The sequence below is a fragment of the Apostichopus japonicus genome, chromosome 12, assembly GCF_037975245.1.
Source record: "Apostichopus japonicus isolate 1M-3 chromosome 12, ASM3797524v1, whole genome shotgun sequence".
Lineage (NCBI taxonomy): Eukaryota > Metazoa > Echinodermata > Holothuroidea > Aspidochirotida > Stichopodidae > Apostichopus > Apostichopus japonicus.
In genome coordinates, this window is record NC_092572.1 from 22,826,563 (window position 1) to 22,845,488 (window position 18,926).

General features: G+C 37.5%; 1 protein-coding gene across 7 annotated transcripts in view; it reads left to right on the forward strand.

Moving 5' to 3' along the window:
- Nucleotides 1–18,926, forward strand: part of LOC139976757 (cystathionine beta-synthase-like) — a 43,911-nt gene that overhangs the window by 3,069 nt on the left and 21,916 nt on the right. For all 7 annotated transcript variants that reach the window (XM_071985484.1, XM_071985487.1, XM_071985488.1 and 4 more), the window contains exons 2-6: nucleotides 13,932–14,095; nucleotides 15,855–15,970; nucleotides 16,333–16,467; nucleotides 17,213–17,497; nucleotides 18,729–18,820. In XM_071985484.1, coding sequence (XP_071841585.1) covers nucleotides 13,965–14,095; nucleotides 15,855–15,970; nucleotides 16,333–16,467; nucleotides 17,213–17,497; nucleotides 18,729–18,820 — 759 coding nt within the window. In that variant the 5' untranslated portion in view covers nucleotides 13,932–13,964. The remainder of the gene's footprint in view (nucleotides 1–13,931; nucleotides 14,096–15,854; nucleotides 15,971–16,332; nucleotides 16,468–17,212; nucleotides 17,498–18,728; nucleotides 18,821–18,926) is intronic.

Below are 18,926 nucleotides of genomic sequence, written 5' to 3' on the forward strand. Positions count from 1 at the left end.
TTTGCACAGCTTCATATCTATTTTGCAAGCCGTGCAAGGAAATATAAGCCATCATTTTGCAAAACCAACTGTGTAAAAGAGGGCTGGACGGCTGGCTGCCTAAACCCCTGCCTGCATGCAGTTCCAGTGCAGTCAGTAAAAATCAGTGTGTCCACATCTACTGTAGTGCATATTCTGAACATCTCTATGTACATGTATGTATGTATATACCCAGTAGACTGGAGGTTTGCCTGTTAGTATACATTAAACTTTATTACTTTACAGATCAGCAGTTTGAATCTGCATAGAAACTTCACCATAAAATACTATAAATTAAATGTGTGGGCCCTGGAGTCACACAGTTTACTTTGTTGTACAGTTAGTAAACGGTGTGTGACTTGGCACATAACAGCAGCAAAATGGATTGATATTTAATATAAAGATAGAAGTGTCGTATATATTACTCTTACCAGTATATATTTGTGAATTATTCATAATAAATTATGACATGGTCAAAGCAGCACATCACAGCTCACCAAGCTAGAGGATATCACCAAGCTAGCTGATATCACCAAGCTAGCCGATATCACCAAGCTAGCCGATATCACCAAGCTAGCCGATATCACCAAGCTAGCCGATATCACCAAGCTAGCCGATATCACCAAGCTAGCCGATATCACCAAGCTAGCCGATATCACCAAGCTAGCCGATATCACCAAGCTAGCCGATATCACCAAGCTAGCCGATATCACCAAGCTAGCCGATATCACCAAGCTAGCCGATATCACCAAGCTAGCCGATATCACCAAGCTAGAGGATATCACCAAGCTAGCCGATATCACCAAGCTAGCTGATATCACCAAGCTAGCCGATATCACCAAGCTAGCCGATATCATGCATCTATAGAGTAACTTGCTGTAGTCTCACTCTGTTACCCTGGATGTTAAAAGTACATCTGAAAGAGTGGAACGGTAATTATTTTATGAAACTGAACACATTTTCTATCTCAGGGACAAATCTTCCAAAATACGGTGAAGAAACTACAGGAAAGTTAATACCATGAGTTCAGTTTAGGTAGATTTGGGTTTATTCTGTAAGCCTTAAGATCTATAGCATGATTATACAGTAGTACAAGTAAAAAAGTTTTAAAAATGTGACAAGCATTTAATCATTGCCTGGCTTGTAATATAATGTGAAAGCCGTGCATATTAGTTAAGGCTGTGATTTTGCAGAATTGACCTGGATGGATGGATGGCTGGCTAAATGCTTGCAAACTACAGTAGACTTGTGAAATGTCTGTATTCACTGAGAGGGGTGCTGTTTGCAAGACATACAACCGTTGAGGTATCTTTCATTTCAGACATGTGGGAAGGGGGAACCCATCCTGTAGATATTCATCGGCCAAAATGGAAGTGGATATGGTGGACTGATTTTTATTTTGCATTTTGTAAATATTGTGAAGGTCACAAAGGAGATGCGGTTAGATTACCTCGTGGACAAATTTGAGGGTACAATATCTGTAGATTCTGAAGTTATGAGGGTAGTATGACGGGATACACTGTAAACAGAATAATGTGGTTTCCTTGAAAGTTATTATTGAGAGAACTAAACCCAAGAAGTACAGAATTACAAGTAGAGTTAACTGTAAATAGAAAGTTAGAAACCAACACACTGAGTAAAATGAACAGAAAGGACCTAACATAAATGGAGTATCCCTGTTCTTTGAGCTGCCATATATCAGCTTTTTACTGTATAATAAAGCCACCATACACAGCCCAGCACGGATGTAAACATTTCGTGGGCTTGTTTGTGACTTATCCCTGGTCAGTTAGTTAATGGATGTCCCCTGATCAGATGACCAGGGACAGTTATAAGAGAGTGCTGATTCCATGTAATAGTATACCACTAACTTGACTGATGGGATACAGTTAAATCAGGCACACAGTATTTTACACATGTATGACTTCATCAAAACCTAAGGGTACTATGCTGAATAGTACTTAACATGTACAGGTACTGTAGTATTAATACTGTAACACACACTACTCAAAAGTTTATAACTTGGTATTGATAAGTTTTTAGAAATTTTAGAAAAGCATTCGTGAATTTGGAGTGGATGTGTGTTTGACCCTGTGTGGGTTCCAAGCAACAATTCAATGGGAAGGAAGGAATATACTGTTATATGTACACTATATATCATTAAACCATACACAGTGTAGAGAGGACAAATGTAAAGTACTCTACATCATAATAACACACACATTGTAGAGAGGACACATGCAATGTACTCTTCATCATTATAAAACACACAGTGTAGAGAGGACACATGAAAAGTGCTCTACATCATTATACCATACACAGTGTAGAGAGGACACATGTAAAGTACTCTACATCATTACACCATACACAGTGTAGAGAGTACACATGTAAAGTACTCTATATCATAATAACACACACATTGTAGAGAGGACACATGTAAAGTACTCTATATCATTACATACACATGTATAGTATAAGGGACACATGTAAAGTACTCTACATCATAATAACACACAGAGTGTAGAGAGGACACATGTAAAGTACAGTACTCTATATCATTATGCCATACACAGTGTAGAGAGGACACATGTGAAGTACTCTACATCATTGCACCATACACAGTGTAGAGTGGACACATTTGTAAAGAACTCTACTGTTCATCATTATACCATACACAGTGCATGGAAGGACACAGTACATTTCCACCAATGGGTGTGAATTCAACCAGATGGTTTTATGCAGCTTGTTCTGTACACATGATACAGTATATATATAGGGAAGGTTTTGAAGGTCCAATTACAGTACATACTGTATGCTGTGATTGCAGACATATAAATCGAGTAACAAGTGAGCTCTATAGCCTCTCTATACTGTGTACTTGATGTCTAATGTGTAGCAATCTGCTTCTAGCAGTTTTAGCATTCTGTGAAAAAATTTGTAATTTATTTGATAAATTATATTTGCTATAATCGAAAACTGGTTCCTATGTCATTCCATATTGTCAGTTCCTCCAGACCACTGATGATGACCCAGTAAGTTGGCCTGGTTTCCTTGAGATATGACCTGTTGGTCCTCCTTGATGATTCCAATGGTACCCCCTTTCGGATGCCATTTATTTCCACTTGATGACTCCCCGGTTACGGGTCAATGTATCTGAGGGTATTTCAGAGGAAGTTAATAAAGAATAAAGTTAAAATGTGCAGTAAAACACCTACCATCAAATTGTAATACAAATCTGTCTGTGGTGGAGGGGGGGGGGTATGAAGTATATTATATCCTGATCTTGTTGTGAGTTACAAAAACTCGTACACGTTACATTTAGAGATTGTACTTTTTGGGGCACAAATATTGCAGTGTGGCGCGTACAGTGTGGAGTTGTATGGACCAGTCTGCCAGCAAGTTTGCTGAGAGCTTTATCCGCCACTGTTTTCCTATTTGAATTTGTGGTAATAAAATCTTGGGTATTCCTTGTCAAGATGTCAGAGCTAAGAGTGCACAGTGCTAATAAGGATACCACTGGTTCAATCTGACAGAAGACATTGGCACTAGATTGAAACTGCTGAAAGTGTTGCCAGGTGGCAAATTTGTAGAACTTGGTGGAAGAAGGAAATACACTTCACAAGTTCAGTCAATGCCATCTCTATTGAAGCAGTGAGATCATCAGTTGTTTTGATATTATCAAGAAAATACAACAAAGTCTATCAATGCTATTTAAAGGGTGTGAAGACTCACGCAAAAAGAAACGTCTAATGCCGGTAATTTGACCTAGTTTCGAATGAGTTGTAACAGAAGTGTTAAACACCACCGTTGATCCCAGAAAATACACACACAGCTTGCTACCGTTGGTAATTAGACACTAGTGTACAGTCAGTACATACAGCTGTGGTCAAGACCCACAGCACAGTATACAAACGATACAGCGATCAGCGATGGACATCGCAGCTGGTCCAGCTAAAAGATAACAAGGTATCACGTTTCATTACTGTCTGCATTTTGTAGCGACACAAACAAAACGTCACTTGCAAGCAACAGAAAGTTAACTTTTTCAGATGGCCGCACGCGGTTTGGGGCGAGTCTTCAATGCCTTTAACCAGTTGATCAACACAGAGTGATACTGTTACATTTGACAATGTATTATTAATGTCTATAGGTTATTGAACACTGCACTGTGATTCTACAATGGTGAATCATATTGCCTCTTCACATGATGTTCTATGCCATGTATGTTGGTACAGTATGTATGTGCAGTACAGTACATATGTATTTCGCTACCATCGTACACTTAGAGAACATTATACAGTCTATCCCATATGTCTTCCTGAATGTCCCCAGTGCTGGTTTAATACAGATATGTCTGACATGATTGTCTCACTAGTTGGAGCTAAGTATAGACTAGAGATGTTGCATTACTTATTGATAACTGGTAAAATTCTGTTTACATTGATAAGGTCTATTTGTCTGAGCTTCAAAGCTGTGATAAGTTGCTTAGAGCACATGTCAAATATTATCCTTTCCTACTGATTGCCACACACCCTTCCATACCTTGTATTATTGGCAATATAATAAAAATAGCAGTTACAATATTTGTAGATAAACACACACAATAAACATGTTTGTTTTCCTCTGTGTACAGGCACTTTACTCAGCCCTATATCATATGCTATACTATGTACAGTAAAGTGTCTGTACTCATGAAAATAAATAATTTATGGAAACTTTACTGCAAGCCTAATATTTAAATTAATACCTGTAAGAGATTAGAATTTTCAAGCAAGCGTACTGTCGGTAGAGTATAAACTATATCAAATACCAGGCAAATATATACTAGAAGTCAAGTATTAACGCAACTGATCATACTGTACTTGAACATACTGTGTGTGTTTGTATATGATGAACATTAAAGGCATCCATACAATAATAGCTGAATTGATTGTTTACTCTGTTCAATGGAAATTTCCGTGTGTATTGTAAGGTACATACAGTACTAATAGTAAGACAACAGTTTAGTGACCTCTGTACACAGTATCTATGCATATGTGTCTTGGAGTGTATGGATTTTTCCATGAATCAGGGGACCATTGGAAGTTTCTTTTGTACAGTATTTATACTTCCATGGGGCATTTGTCATGCTAATATGATCAGCATTGTTTAATTTCTATGCTATTATTGTCTTGCCACTATTCATCTGGGACTAAAATAAAACCCAAGGCAAATATACCATGACAAACTTGTCTCAAATTTGATTAAAATTTGGCAAACATTGCCACATTCTAGACAAATATCGGTGACATTTAAATCTCTTGTAAGTTATGAGATATTCTCCTCCTTTAAGAACGTTGGCTAACTTGGTCATTTGTAAATTAAAATGATGGATAGCAGACTATTACTTTCACTATGAAACATAGCAAATCATAGCAAATTAATGTTTATCCCCACAAAAGGGGGCCATCGAAAAGAGGTTACAGCCTGTGTAAAGATCCGTGTCCCACCAAATCTCGTACACGCCGAACCTACAGTATTCTATTGAGTCATTCATGCATGGGAGTTGTAATTATATTTCAATTTTTCCATATTGTTTAAAACTATTCAGTATTTTAAAGGATGACTAATAGGAAAGTTTGAAAGGCAAATAAAAAATACAAGAAAGAACATAGCAAATCATAGCAAATTAATGTTTATCCCCACAAAAGGGGGCCATCGAAAAGAGGTTACAGCCTGTGTAAGGATTAGTGTTCCACCAAATCTCGTACACACGGAACCTACAGTGCAGTATTCTTTTGAGTCATTCATGCACGGGAGTTGTAATTATATTTCAATTTTTCCAAATTGTTTAAAAACTATGCAGTATTTTAAAGGATGACTAATAAGAAAGGTTGAAAGGCAAATAAAAAAATACAATCTTGAAAGAACATTCTTAATATTGACAGACCACTCTGGTGTCTTATTAAAATTTATGTTGTGAAACATTATGGTTACATTGTCAATATATAGGCCTATATGCAAAATATCACAAAGCGCGCGAACAGTTTTGGGAATGAAAGTTGCTACGCGCCTGCACCAAAGCAAATGTCCCCCCCAATATTGGAAACAAATCGCCGCCCCTGCTGTGGTTGTACCCAGTTGTGGGGTACAGTACTGTAGGCAAGCAATGTTGTCTATATGCATAAAGTGTGTTGCATACTGTACCTATACCGTGGTTGTACTCCTTTGTGGGGTGGGCAAGTACAGTAATGTTGTTTCTATGCATAAAGTGTGTTGCATATATACAGTACCTATACTGTGGTTGTATTCCACATATTGTGTGTGCAGTTCTAAACTGTGGAGATTGTTTACACATTACAGTATTTATCCTAACTGTGTTTACTTACACTACTTCAAGGGTTCAGTACGTGTTTTGCAACACTTGCTTCCTACTCATTGGCTTTTTTGAATGCTCATGTTTAATGAAGTACCCTACTGGAAAAATATGGGGGGAAATTTAAAGAGGTCATGTCACAGACCCTTTTGGAAAAGAGTATTTGGACCAATTGTTACACCAAAATATGACCTTCCCCCGGAAAAATTGTTTCCAACGTCTCGAAATAATTCGATTAAAATTTCAAATGAAATTCTGGAAGTTGAAAGACACTGTTTTAGCCTCATACGGCTGTAACCTCATTGTTGGGATGTGGTCTCAGTTTATAGTGCACAGTGCCTCGTTGTGATTGGATGTAAACAATGGCACACACGCATGGTCTCGAAAAAGATCCTCAAATGTGATCATTTTACACTTTATTTCTCAAAATGCATGCGAGATGTGTTGTAAGAGGGTGTAGCAATATACCAGGGAGTTGAATAAGTTACTGTAGATACACAGATTTCCAAAAGATAAAATTTATGTGAGGAGAATCTGGCTCTGATTCGTAACCGATACCAGGTCTGATTTTGTGTGCACTGAATATATAGTGCAATATGTCTCCAATACACAAACAAACCATTCTGTCCAGTATTTGCTGCAATTGGTAATGGTTTGTGCCCCCAGCTGCAACCCCCTGTTGCCCCCTCTCAGTTTATGACCCCCCTTCCTTCTCAAGTTACAGTTTTGAAGCTTGCGATGTGGTTATTGTTGAGGAGATCATGGAAATATTACAGTGATTCATGCAAATAAGTGCCAGCATTTTGAGATGTACCCTGAAAATTGTGAGGGCACCAGGTGGTTTGTGGATCATCTACAGTAAGTATTACACATGCACAGCTGTTATCAAACTGGTTTTGAACATTGCCAGTGGATATTTTGTTGTGGAAAAGTCTCATAAATCTGAAAGAAAAAACACAGAATCTTGTCCCCTAACTGAATCATTTATATGCAGCGTAACCAGGAATTTGCCAAGGGAGGGGCAAAACTGTAGATTCGGCATTGCAAACTATCTAAGAGTAGCGCCACCATAGGTTGGCGCGAAGCGTACAAGAAAATTTTGGCTGAAAATTAGGCTTGCACGGTAAACCGGTTTTAGTACCGAAACCGGTTTTTTCCGACCGAATTTCGGTACTATTTTTTATTTTAAGAAAACCGAAAAACCGGAAAAACCGAAATGTGAATTGCAAATACTGGAAAAAAAAAGTTTGATGACTTTTGTTTCTCCTTTTTACTGTTCTTTTTGCAATATGAAAGTAAATTGCAACAAGATAAAGCTTTTCTGATAGACGACATTGTCAGCTACGATCCGCACACGCCATAACCAGTGCTTGAGGGTGGATAGCTAGGCCTAACATTATGCTATGCAGCCCATATATGCGTGCATCAGTTAGGTAACCTTGTAGTATTGAACTGACCTTGGTGGCCAACGTTAGTAGTTGTGAGAAGTACACACTCAAATGACGAGATGCAGTTCCAAATAAATTGTTACATTCAAATTGTTTGTCCTCTTTGTGTTGTTCTTATTATTTAACTTCAATTTAATAGTGAGGATATGGAGAAAATCTTTTCAAACACATTGATCACAGTTCGTGTTCAAAAAATGAACGTTAAAACTTGAAAGGTACATTGCGCAATCCACAATACAATACGACATGTACAGTCGCAGGGGGGGGGGGAATCTGTGAGTTTAACAACTAAGATGTAACAAGTAACATTAGAACAATCACGGGGGGGGGCTCTGAGTTTAACAACTAAGATGCAACAAGTAACTTTAGAACAATCACGGGGGGGGGGGGGGGGTTGAGTTTAACAACTAAGATGCAACAAGTAACAGAACAATCACAGTCCATTATTCACAAGAGACACCTGGCGTCAGGCTTGAGTCAGGGAATATTAAAGGAGTAAAAATGTTGCATACATGGCTGGAAATTACAGATGTTGCTGTTGGGACAATTCTCCTTTGTATGCTAATGGATTTTATTTTATTTGTAAGTTTCCTTTAAACATTTCTTCTTATCAGTTATCAGACAAGGCGTCTCTCAGATTGTTTTTCGTTTACTTTGATGAACACATGTTTCCAACTTAAACGTTAACAATTTACATCTTTGCCGACCTAATCCCTCTTTTGCCAGCGATATTTTTCAACTTGTCCTTGAAGAGAAATTTATTTTACCGCCAAGATACCACCCGCGAACATGGCTAGAGCCTCGTGCAATTTGGTACCTTCATTGGACCAATCATATTGTAAAGAATTTTTTTTTCTGAACACGAATATAGAACTTCGTGAAGTACAGTAAACACAAGACAAACGATACGTGTACGTGATTTTAAAACTTTAAGAAAAAATTTCACTAACACATTTCTTTTCGACATATTTACTTCAGTTTAGTTAACGTGGGTTATAAAATGAGAGTCATGAAGGCAGTAACATTTCTTGAATTTATTCTTCTTATTTTTAATAATTTACTGCGAACGAACAGACTTGAACACGCTGTTGGTAAAGCTTCAAAAATACGCATCTTAGCGATCGAGATTTGGATGTTTTCAATGCAATTCAGGAGGGGGAAAAAAACGGTTTTTGAGCCAGATTCGGTTTTTTGCTAGAGAAAAACCGGTTGTAAGTTTTCACGAAACCGTGCAAGCTTACTGAAAATGCCTCCCAGATCGATGGAAATGGCACTTTCCAGGCCTTGTAAGTTGCATCTTAGCATTTTCTCTTTTGAAAATACTAGCGATATCATAAAAACATTAAAAAATTATAAAACAAAATATGCTCAAGGGGGGGGCAACTGCCCCCTTCGCCCCCCTGGCTACACGCCTGTTTATATGGGAACGTATTGTTTGATATGTCAGCAGTCTACCAGCAAGATGAAGTTTTCATGGCTGTGTGGTTCTGTTTCTCAGGGTGGTTCCATATTGTGGATTAAGCTAATGCATGACAAGGGTACCAGCAAACCAGCATAGATAAACTGCTCGGGCAAATAATTGCAGAAGGAAGGCTACGTCTCTTTAAAGAGCTCTACTTGTTAAACTTAAGTTGGCAGTTTCACTTACATTATTCTTCTGGGTCTATCAGAGATTAGAATAGGGGGGGGGGGGTATCCAATGAATATTACATCATACCTATGTCAATTATTCAGATTGAGCCTGGATATATATCCAATTAATATGTGATATTACAGGGGGGTATAGCCAAGTTTGTAATTAATATTACAAGCTATCAAGTATTATTCAGATTGAGTGATATATCCAAATATATCCAATTATCATACAGTATGTAAATTAAAGGGTATTTTGCAGTTAGGATGTGGGATATATACTGTATATCCAATTATATGTACACGTATATTTCAAACTACAGTATACAGATTGAGGGATATATATCCAGTTACATACTTAAAGGGTATTTTGTAGGGATGCACCGGATATCCAGTCCGGCCGGACTATCCGGCCGGATAGTGAGCAATTATCCGGTTCCGGTTCCGGCCGGATATTTTTCAAAATCCGGCCGGATCTTTTTCAAAATCTGGCCTGAATTATTCCTTAAAAAGGTGTTGGTATTAACTTAAAACAATGTAAACTATTTCCAAAATTAATAAAAATGAAAAATTAGGAAAAATTAGGTTTAACATGTTTAATTTAATTTTCTCAATGGTCTGACCCACTGTTTCTAAAGATCAACCAAAATAATACTCCTTGTTTCATACTTCTACTTCTTAGTAATGATTTTCTTTTGTGTAATGAAAAAATCCGGTTCCGGCCAGATTTTATCCGGCCGGATTTCATGTACTATCCAGCAAAATCCGGTTCCGGCCGGATCCAAAAATTTGGATCCGGTGCATCCCTAGTATTTTGCAGTAAGGGTGTTGGATATAACCAATTATGTGTATATATATATATGTGTATTTCAAACTAAAATCAAAATAAAACAAAACTGTTAGCAAACTGCTTAAATCCACTAAAGAGCCTGTGTAAGAGAATGTGTAAAAGTAAAAGGGCCTGACGTTTTGATCTCGCCAACAGGATCTTCTTCAGAGGCTGAAAGAAGAAGATCAGGGCTTTTACAGATATTTCAAACAATGTCACAGATTGAGGGATACATTCAAACTTTTGAGATTGAGGGATATTCAGTATCCAATTGTATTTTAATGGTACAAGCAATTTTTTGTAGATTGACTAAGATTGATGGATATAGGTTAATTTAAAACATTAAATACATGTACAGGTATGGTTTGCAAGAATGTTTAAATTACAGTATGTGCACCACAGAACTATACTGTAGCCTGAGAGCCTTGCGTGGTATGAGTTGTATATCAACCATGTAATATATATATATATATATATGTAAAATCAGACCCCTTCAATATGACTATAAAACAGATTTAGAACTCAGAAATCATACCCTTGAGTCTATCTGGCTTACGAGAGTAGTACATCAGATACTGCCCCAGTTTATAATCACAAAAATATAGATCCATATGCAGAAACTTGGCAACTATTCTACTACTTATCAGGTAAAGCTAAGTGAAGTTACAAACCTGTTTGGTTTTACTGTTCAGGGTAATACATCCCTTTTGGAGTTTGTAATATTATAACATATTTCATCTTACCAGCAGTGTGAATTTAATGGTGTACACAGTAAGCATTTGTTAAGTGTACGTACAGTACTGTAAAATCTTGGGACACCTTACAGTAGTACTGTATATGGGCGATTCCGTGAAAACAGGGACATGACCCCAAATTTTCAAAATCATTTCTGTAGCCATTTTTGGCTTCTAATATACTATAAACACATTGAGGGACTGGGTTATGTACTTTTTTTCCAACTATACCATGTTCTTCTACCAAAAAATGTGAATACATGATTAATGTTGACTTTTGAGGGAATATTTGAGGAAATAGTATGGATATTTCAAAGTCTCAGATTTCCATATTTGGAAGCACCCTAAATAAATTTGATATATATATATTGGTAGTGACAGATAAATTAAAATAATGATCACAATTCCCCCAAACATTTTTGGTTTGTAGGTATATATGGCTGTAACGACACAGAGCTGATTTGAGAGCGTAATGGGTCATTCCATATCAAATCACCAAATTTTGGGGTATGTTGTAGTTCGACATCTTTGAAAAATTCCCAAATTTATTGTTTAAGTGGACCACCATAAAATAAGCATATTCTGAAAATTTCAGTTGCATTGCTTTACTATTGGCCGATTTAAAATTCTTTGAAATTCCGCAATTTGTCGCCACCATGGTATTTTGGCATTTTCTTGACTTTTGAGGTCTCATTTCTCAGCAATTAAACATTCTACTACCTTTCTATTACAGATGCCGATAGAGTCTAACCCATAGAACAGGAAAAGAAAAAATTAGGTTACAAAAATATTGTCTTGTGGAGTTAGGTCAACTCAAAAGTGTCAAAATATTTGATTTTTGTACTTTTCACTAAAAACTGTGCTATTTTTAGTGATGAATTGCTCCTAAACCATTGCTTCAGGGTACTTGATTCTTTCAGAGGTTATTATGTCTAGTACAAACATTACAAAATAATGATTACAATGCTTTCCTATAATATATTTGCAAGTTGTGCAACTCTAAAGTTGCTATATCATGCTGCGATTCAGCATGAGGTAGGGGTTTTGATGCCACTTTTTTACCAAAGTAACCATGTTAGAGGTGTCAGGGTTTATACTTTATTTATAAGTATAAAGTTCTTACACATTAAGAATTTTCAGGGTTCTAGCTGTTCTCAATATTAATTTATGAAGTTGTGAAGTTGCTCCGATGTACAAAAGAGGTCGTTTTTGACGGCCAACTCAAAACGCGTCAAATTAAAAAAAATTGATAGGTTTTTTCTGGAAGAGATATAGTACCACCGTGTTTGTGCAAAAAATTTCAGGAGGGTGTTTTGCCTTATTTTGAAATGAAAAATCCTCAAAGTTTGGGATTTTTACAAAAAGCATTTTTGCCTGTTTTGATGTTCCATGTGTTTTGAGCACTAATAAACACTAATATAATAACACTAATATACACACTGTACATACATGCAATTGGTTGAATTAGAAGACTTTACTATAGAATTAATTTCAACTAGTACATAGATGTATGTACAGTACAAAACTGTACTGGGTTTACATGTACAGTGTGTTAGTGTTGTTTAAACATAGTCTTCTGGCACTCATGGCACTCCGTACATATACACTCAGTATAGTGTTTGTACTGTACACACTGTAGATACATGTACTGGTTGAAATTCATTTTATAAGTCTTCTAATTAAATGAATTCAACCAGGGGCAGGCAAGTACATTGCAAATAGTAATTTTTTTTATATGAAATTAAAGACTGAATGACCTTGAAGTACAGTACAATACCCAGGCTCAAAACACATGGAACATTGATAGAAGACTGTTGTAGTGCTGTGTACAGCATTGGGTCAGCTTTGGGATTATTCGTTTCCCAAAACCTGTGCTGTACTGTACAGTACTCTTCATGTTCAATGCTAAGTATTGTTCATGTATGCACCGTTTAATATCCACTTGAATGGTAAAAAAAATGAAGATAAAACTATATATAATCATATAAATACTATTTTAATATTAGAAGGTTTGTTTTGCATATATACACAGTTGTATTTTGTACAGAATCGCAGCTACAGAATATGGTAATGTTAACTGTATGTCAAATAGATCCACGGGCTCCAGTTGTCATTCTGTAAATCAATGCTGTCATTTTTTACAATTTTAGTATTCACACAATGTTGTTTCAATAGCTGGAAGACTCTCATTGATCTGACTGTATTAAATTACAAGGTCATGTGACAACCTTGGTCTTTTATAAATCCAACCATTGTGGCAGTAGGATTAAACTTATAAATCTAGGTTACAGGCTCTAGTGGGGTTTCTCATTTCAAGTTTACATATGAATCAATGTTTTGGGAGTAGATAGATTGAGGGAGGGAGGTGGGTTGGGGGGGGGGGGAGTGAAGGTAGGATCGGTCTTTAGTTTCCTACATGTGCAGTAGTACTAAGGTACAGATGCTTTTTTACAGTGCTTTCACATCACTTAGATAGTAACAGAATACAAAAATTTGGTATCATTTCTGTCCTCTACCATCCTAGATGTGTCTCTTCACTCTCCCTCCCTGGGCTCCCCCCCCACTTCCCTCACCATGCTTGTGATACAGTTGTTCAAAGAGTTTGAAGGGTCTCTGTGTTAAAGGTACAGTAATGGTGTGTTGTAGTACAGTTATGTAGCAAAATTTGTGTTGCATATATAGCTGTTGTGTCGTTAATAGAATAAACAAAACCACACTGTTTCTCTTGAAGTGCATCTGTTACTGTGCAGGGTAATTAAACACAACCAGCAGCAGTGTTTCTCTCATTCTACCAGAAATGTTAAAATATATGTTGCTATCTTGCCCTTGGTCTTATTCCAAGCAAACTACTATATGAATTATTGAATTTGTTCTTTGAAATTTAATCATTTATTCTCTGAATCACATTTACACAGGAATATCATATTAAAGAAGCTGATACAATCACCATGACGACCAACCACTCTGCTCATCATGTGAACGGTAATGGATGGAAGTGGGAGATGCCAGACACACCATCAAAATGCACCTGGCACCAGGGTATGGACCCCAAGAATAGCCCTCACCAACATAAATCAAAGTAAGAATAAATGACCTTCTTCCAGATCCCAGAGAGGGCGTTGTGGTCAAGTGGTTAAGGCAGTGGACTTGTGAACTAAGGATTACAGGTTCGAGCCCTGGCCAGAACATTGCGTTGTGTCCTTGGGCAAGGCACTTTATCTCCATTGCATCTCTTCACCCAGGTGTATAAATGGGGACTTGCGAGGTAACTTGTAAATATAGTTTGCGTGCGCCGGTTTGTGGCTGCACCCTATGGGAAGTCCCCCGGGGGACACGTGGTTGTGGTGCAGCGTGGTGCTCCAGGAGAGATTGTTTGAATTGTGCACACTTTGGTGTGTCGGTGTGACAAGTTACCAATGACCAGGGTTAAGTTGTTAAAGTCGTGTGAAAGGGCCTTGGCCCTGTACAAGACTGTAAACCTAAAATAATAATCCCTGGCCAAATATACAGTTTCCATTCAGTGACCATTTAGAACTAAATAAACAAGTCAACATTTTTCCTTCCTGGAATATGGGACTGCAGATAACCAATTGTTGTTGTATCATAGGCAAATTGATTTTTACAATCATTTTCACAAGTGGGGGGACTTACCGTAATGCCGTCCAATTTCTGGGCAGAAGTTGTAAATCATTGGGCTATTTGCTTATCTGCACATATGTGACAAATCAGTTAAATATTCAACGAACAGTTCACAGCAAATATTATAGCCATTTTAGTTAGAAGTGCTAGTTAACTAGTACGTTACATACATGTGTGTATTAACATTTGAAGGATTATAAAGTTTGAATATGTTTCAACACAGGTTGACATATTTGTGCATACAGTTATTACTTCATTTCAGATATGAAAGCCTGCAGAAAAAAATTACATAAAAAAAATTAAATATTGAATATCTTGCAATTTAGTTAGATTATTGTACTTATTGTTAAAGGCAATGCGAGGAATGTGATCCTGACGGATTAACACAAGGTAACAGCTCATGCCATAACCTCTCACTTTACAAGGACTTCAATTGATTAAAATTCCCCACATTTTGTTATCGTTTCCCCAAAGGTCTGCCAGTCTGCGGTACTGTTTGTTACAACCTTGTTTGATTGGCTCCTGAATTTGAGTAGGGCTTCTAAAGAAAACAGTCAATTGGCAGACTTTCAATACCCTAGATCAGCCTCTGAAGGAAGTTCAACAAAAGTTCAAGAAAGGAAGAAAAAATACAATGAGCCCTGACAAGGGCAAAAGTTTACAAATGGCTGCAGAGTTGAAAAGAGCAGCCAAAAATTGTTTCAAGTTTTGTTTTGTGAGAATCCTTTGAACAGGAAAAGAAGTCAGAAAGTATTTTGACACATTCAATACGAAAACAGTGTATCGTGATTTCAACTCATTCTTGAAATATATCTCCTTCTACTGTGGTCAGAGTGCTAGTGTTACATGTAAACCACAGACCAGGAAAAGCCAAGTACAGCTTTTGTTTACAAACAATAGCAGGGCTTCTTTGTTGGGAACTGAATGCTCATTACTTCCAAGGAGGGTCCATGGATGTGTGCGTGGATGGGTCCGTGGACGTGTGCACCCAAGCGTGAGCGATATGCAGGCTGCATAATGAGCAGTGGTGTGCTGCCGGCTGGGCCGACGATGATAGGCGGTTAAACTTGCGATCCTTCTCTAAATGCACGGGGCAGATGTTTCCATCTCCCCTTGTTCTTTCTTCTTGTTTGTTTGTTTGAAAATTTTCCGTAACCCTGGTAACCAACAGTGATTTCGATTGTTCTCTCGTTCTACAGAGTCCTGACAAATTCTAGAGCAACTGTAGTGAAGAATGTGCTGGAGGTGATCGGTGACACACCGCTGGTGAAAATCAACAAGATCGGAAAGAGTGCTGGTCTCAAGTGTGAAGTCTGTAAGTTAAGCGTACATACCATTATCTCATCATTGTTGTCTCAATGAGTGCAATTGTGGACTGATATTTTCTTTTTATATGGGGTGGGGGGTGGGGGGATGGCTTGACTGAAACTTCCCAGAGGCTGGATGTCGCTGGCAGGGGATATATTGCAAACCCCTGCCCTGGGTGAACAACACCTTTATTGTTGATCGTACACCTGTGTTATAGGAACCTAGCCTACACAGGCTGTGAAGATACATCACTTTGTATCTGGTTCAAAGAGATGCTTCTCTCCTTGATTACATACTTCTGTTATTAACTTCTGTTATTCTGTTATATACTTCTGTTATTAATCTTTAGGCGTACTCTTCTCTTTCTAGTCGCTAAATGTGAGTTTTTCAACGCTGGAGGGAGCATCAAAGACAGGATAGCTCTACGCATGGTTGAAAATGCAGAGGAAAAGGGTATTTTGAAACCAGGGTGCACCCTCATAGAACCCACATCAGGGAACACAGGTAGGATATATAATAATCTTGCATATTGATTAAAGTGATAAAGCGAGGAATCTGAGCTTCCGTTAGCCAATTCCATAAAAGCAGACCTCTGTCTTTTTCTTTGAAAGGAAGTTGGTGAAGAATTGCTTTCATGTACACACATATACGGTAGTTTAATGCTAGAATTCTTAACCCCATGCACAGGAATTAGTCTTGATTTGTCTAATCTCCTCTGATGGATTAACCCTGATTTGTCTAATCTTCTTTGCTGAATTAATCCTGATTTGTCTCATCTCCTTTGCTGAATTAATCCTGATTTGTCTAATCTCCTTTCATGAATTAGTCCTGATTTGTCTAATCTCCTTCACTGAATTAATCCTGATTTGTCCCATCTCCTTTGATGGATTAATCCTGATTAATCTAATCTCTTGATGGATTTATCCTGATTTGTCTAATCTCCTTTACTGAATTAATCCTGATTTGTCACATCTCCTTTGATGGATTAATCCTGATTTGTCTAATCTCCTTTGATGATTTAATCCTGATTTGTCTAATCTCATTTGATGAATCAATTCTGATTTGTCTAATCTCCTTTGATGAATAAATCCTGATTGGTCTAATCCCCTTTGCTGAATTTATCCAAATTTATCTAATCTCCTTTGATTATCTATTCCTGATTATCTAATCTCCTTTGATGGATTAATCCTGATTTGTCTTACTGTATCTCTTATGACGATACCTTACATTACCTTCCTTTCTTGTACAGGAATTGGTCTTGCTTTGGCAGCTGCGGTCAAAGGTTACCGTTGTATCATTGTCATGCCTGAGAAGATGAGCAATGAGAAGGTGGACGTCCTCCGAGCCCTAGGAGCAGAGATCATCAGGACACCCACCTCTGCTCGGTTTGATAGTCCCGAGTCTCATATCTGTCGGGCCCAGCGTCTGCAGGAAGAGATTCCAAATGCAATTATCTTGGATCAGTATCGTAACCCTGGCAACCCTGTAGCCCATTATGACACTACTGCAGAGGAAATCTGGAAGCAGTGTGATGGTATGTACAGGGAGCCTAATTTTTATTCCTAGGACGAATAAGGGTTTCAGTTTTTTCAGGAATTTACAAATTCGATTGAAATCAGAGTTAGGGTTTAGAAAGTGGGTTAGGGATCCAGCTTCTATGAAAATGAAGGATTGTCATTCAAAATCTGGGGTCAAAACTAGGAAAAAAGATTCAGAACATGTTTTTTGAAAAAGCGTCACGTTTGAAATCCAGGGATTTGATTGGCCGATGCCCACGTTCGTCCTGGTAAAAAAAAAATATGCGTCCAGGGAATAAGTGTTTACATGTTTGTTTACCAAGTTTAAGGGTTCATGGATTTGATTTTGTCAGTGAGAATTTAACAGGATTATTGAAGTTTTATAAATAATTTACATAATTTGTGTGGTGATCAGTGTTATATTATTGTGTAACATTTTATAATGTGACATTGGTAACATTATCCCTGATAGTGGTCATTGTTACAAGTGTATTATAGTCAATGTAACCATAGCAACCACATCCAGAGGCTGCGTGGAAACTGCTCAGAATTTTGTGCGTTTCTTTGTGTAGAGGTAAGAGTGGCCCTTCTAGTAGTAACCATCCTCATAAGTTCGGGGAAATGATCGCATTTGAAAATGTGTTGTGATCCTGTCAGCACAATAGTAGCACTTAGAAAGAGGTTCGCATTAAATAATCAAGAACATCTCATTCCAAGACTGTTTCAGTCAAATAATGGACCTTAGTGGTAGCTCACTGTGGAAAGATCGTGTTGCACCATTGCTACAGTGCAGTACTTCCTTGCAGAAGCTGCTGTCAATAAGGTCGAAACTCATAAATTTGTATTGAACTAAGTTTGCATTCAAAGTGAGTTGCAATAATTTCAGTGTCAAGAAATGGCTACGTGAAATGGGAAGAAATTATGGTTAAAAAGACAGAGAAATGAAGTTAAAGAGGATAAAAGCAACAAAAGTATTGATTGTTTGATAGATGTATGACTGTATTAATTTTCTCTAAATATTACTCCTATTTATCCTTATATTATCCTAATATCAGGCATGAGCTTTTTCCGCGAATTCGCGGAATATCCGTGATTTCTTTTCTACCTCGGGGACAAAAGCTATTATCCTAACACACTGTAACATATGCAAGCTGGAGCCTATACCGCAATTATTGCAAAGTTCTGTGATTTTTTTTCTACCCAAGGTTCATCCCTGTAATATGGTTGTTTTATTGATTTGCTTCTCAGGTAAGGTTGACATGGTGGTGATAGGAGCAGGGACAGGGGGAACTCTGACTGGCCTGGGAAGGAAACTGAAGGAGAAGAACCCAAATATCCAGGTATGAGCTGTTACAACTGATCAAAAAAAAAACATCATTTGTTTGTCAGAGCTTAATATTTTACTGAAAAAAAACAATATGTTTATGTATCAATTTTTGTTTAAGC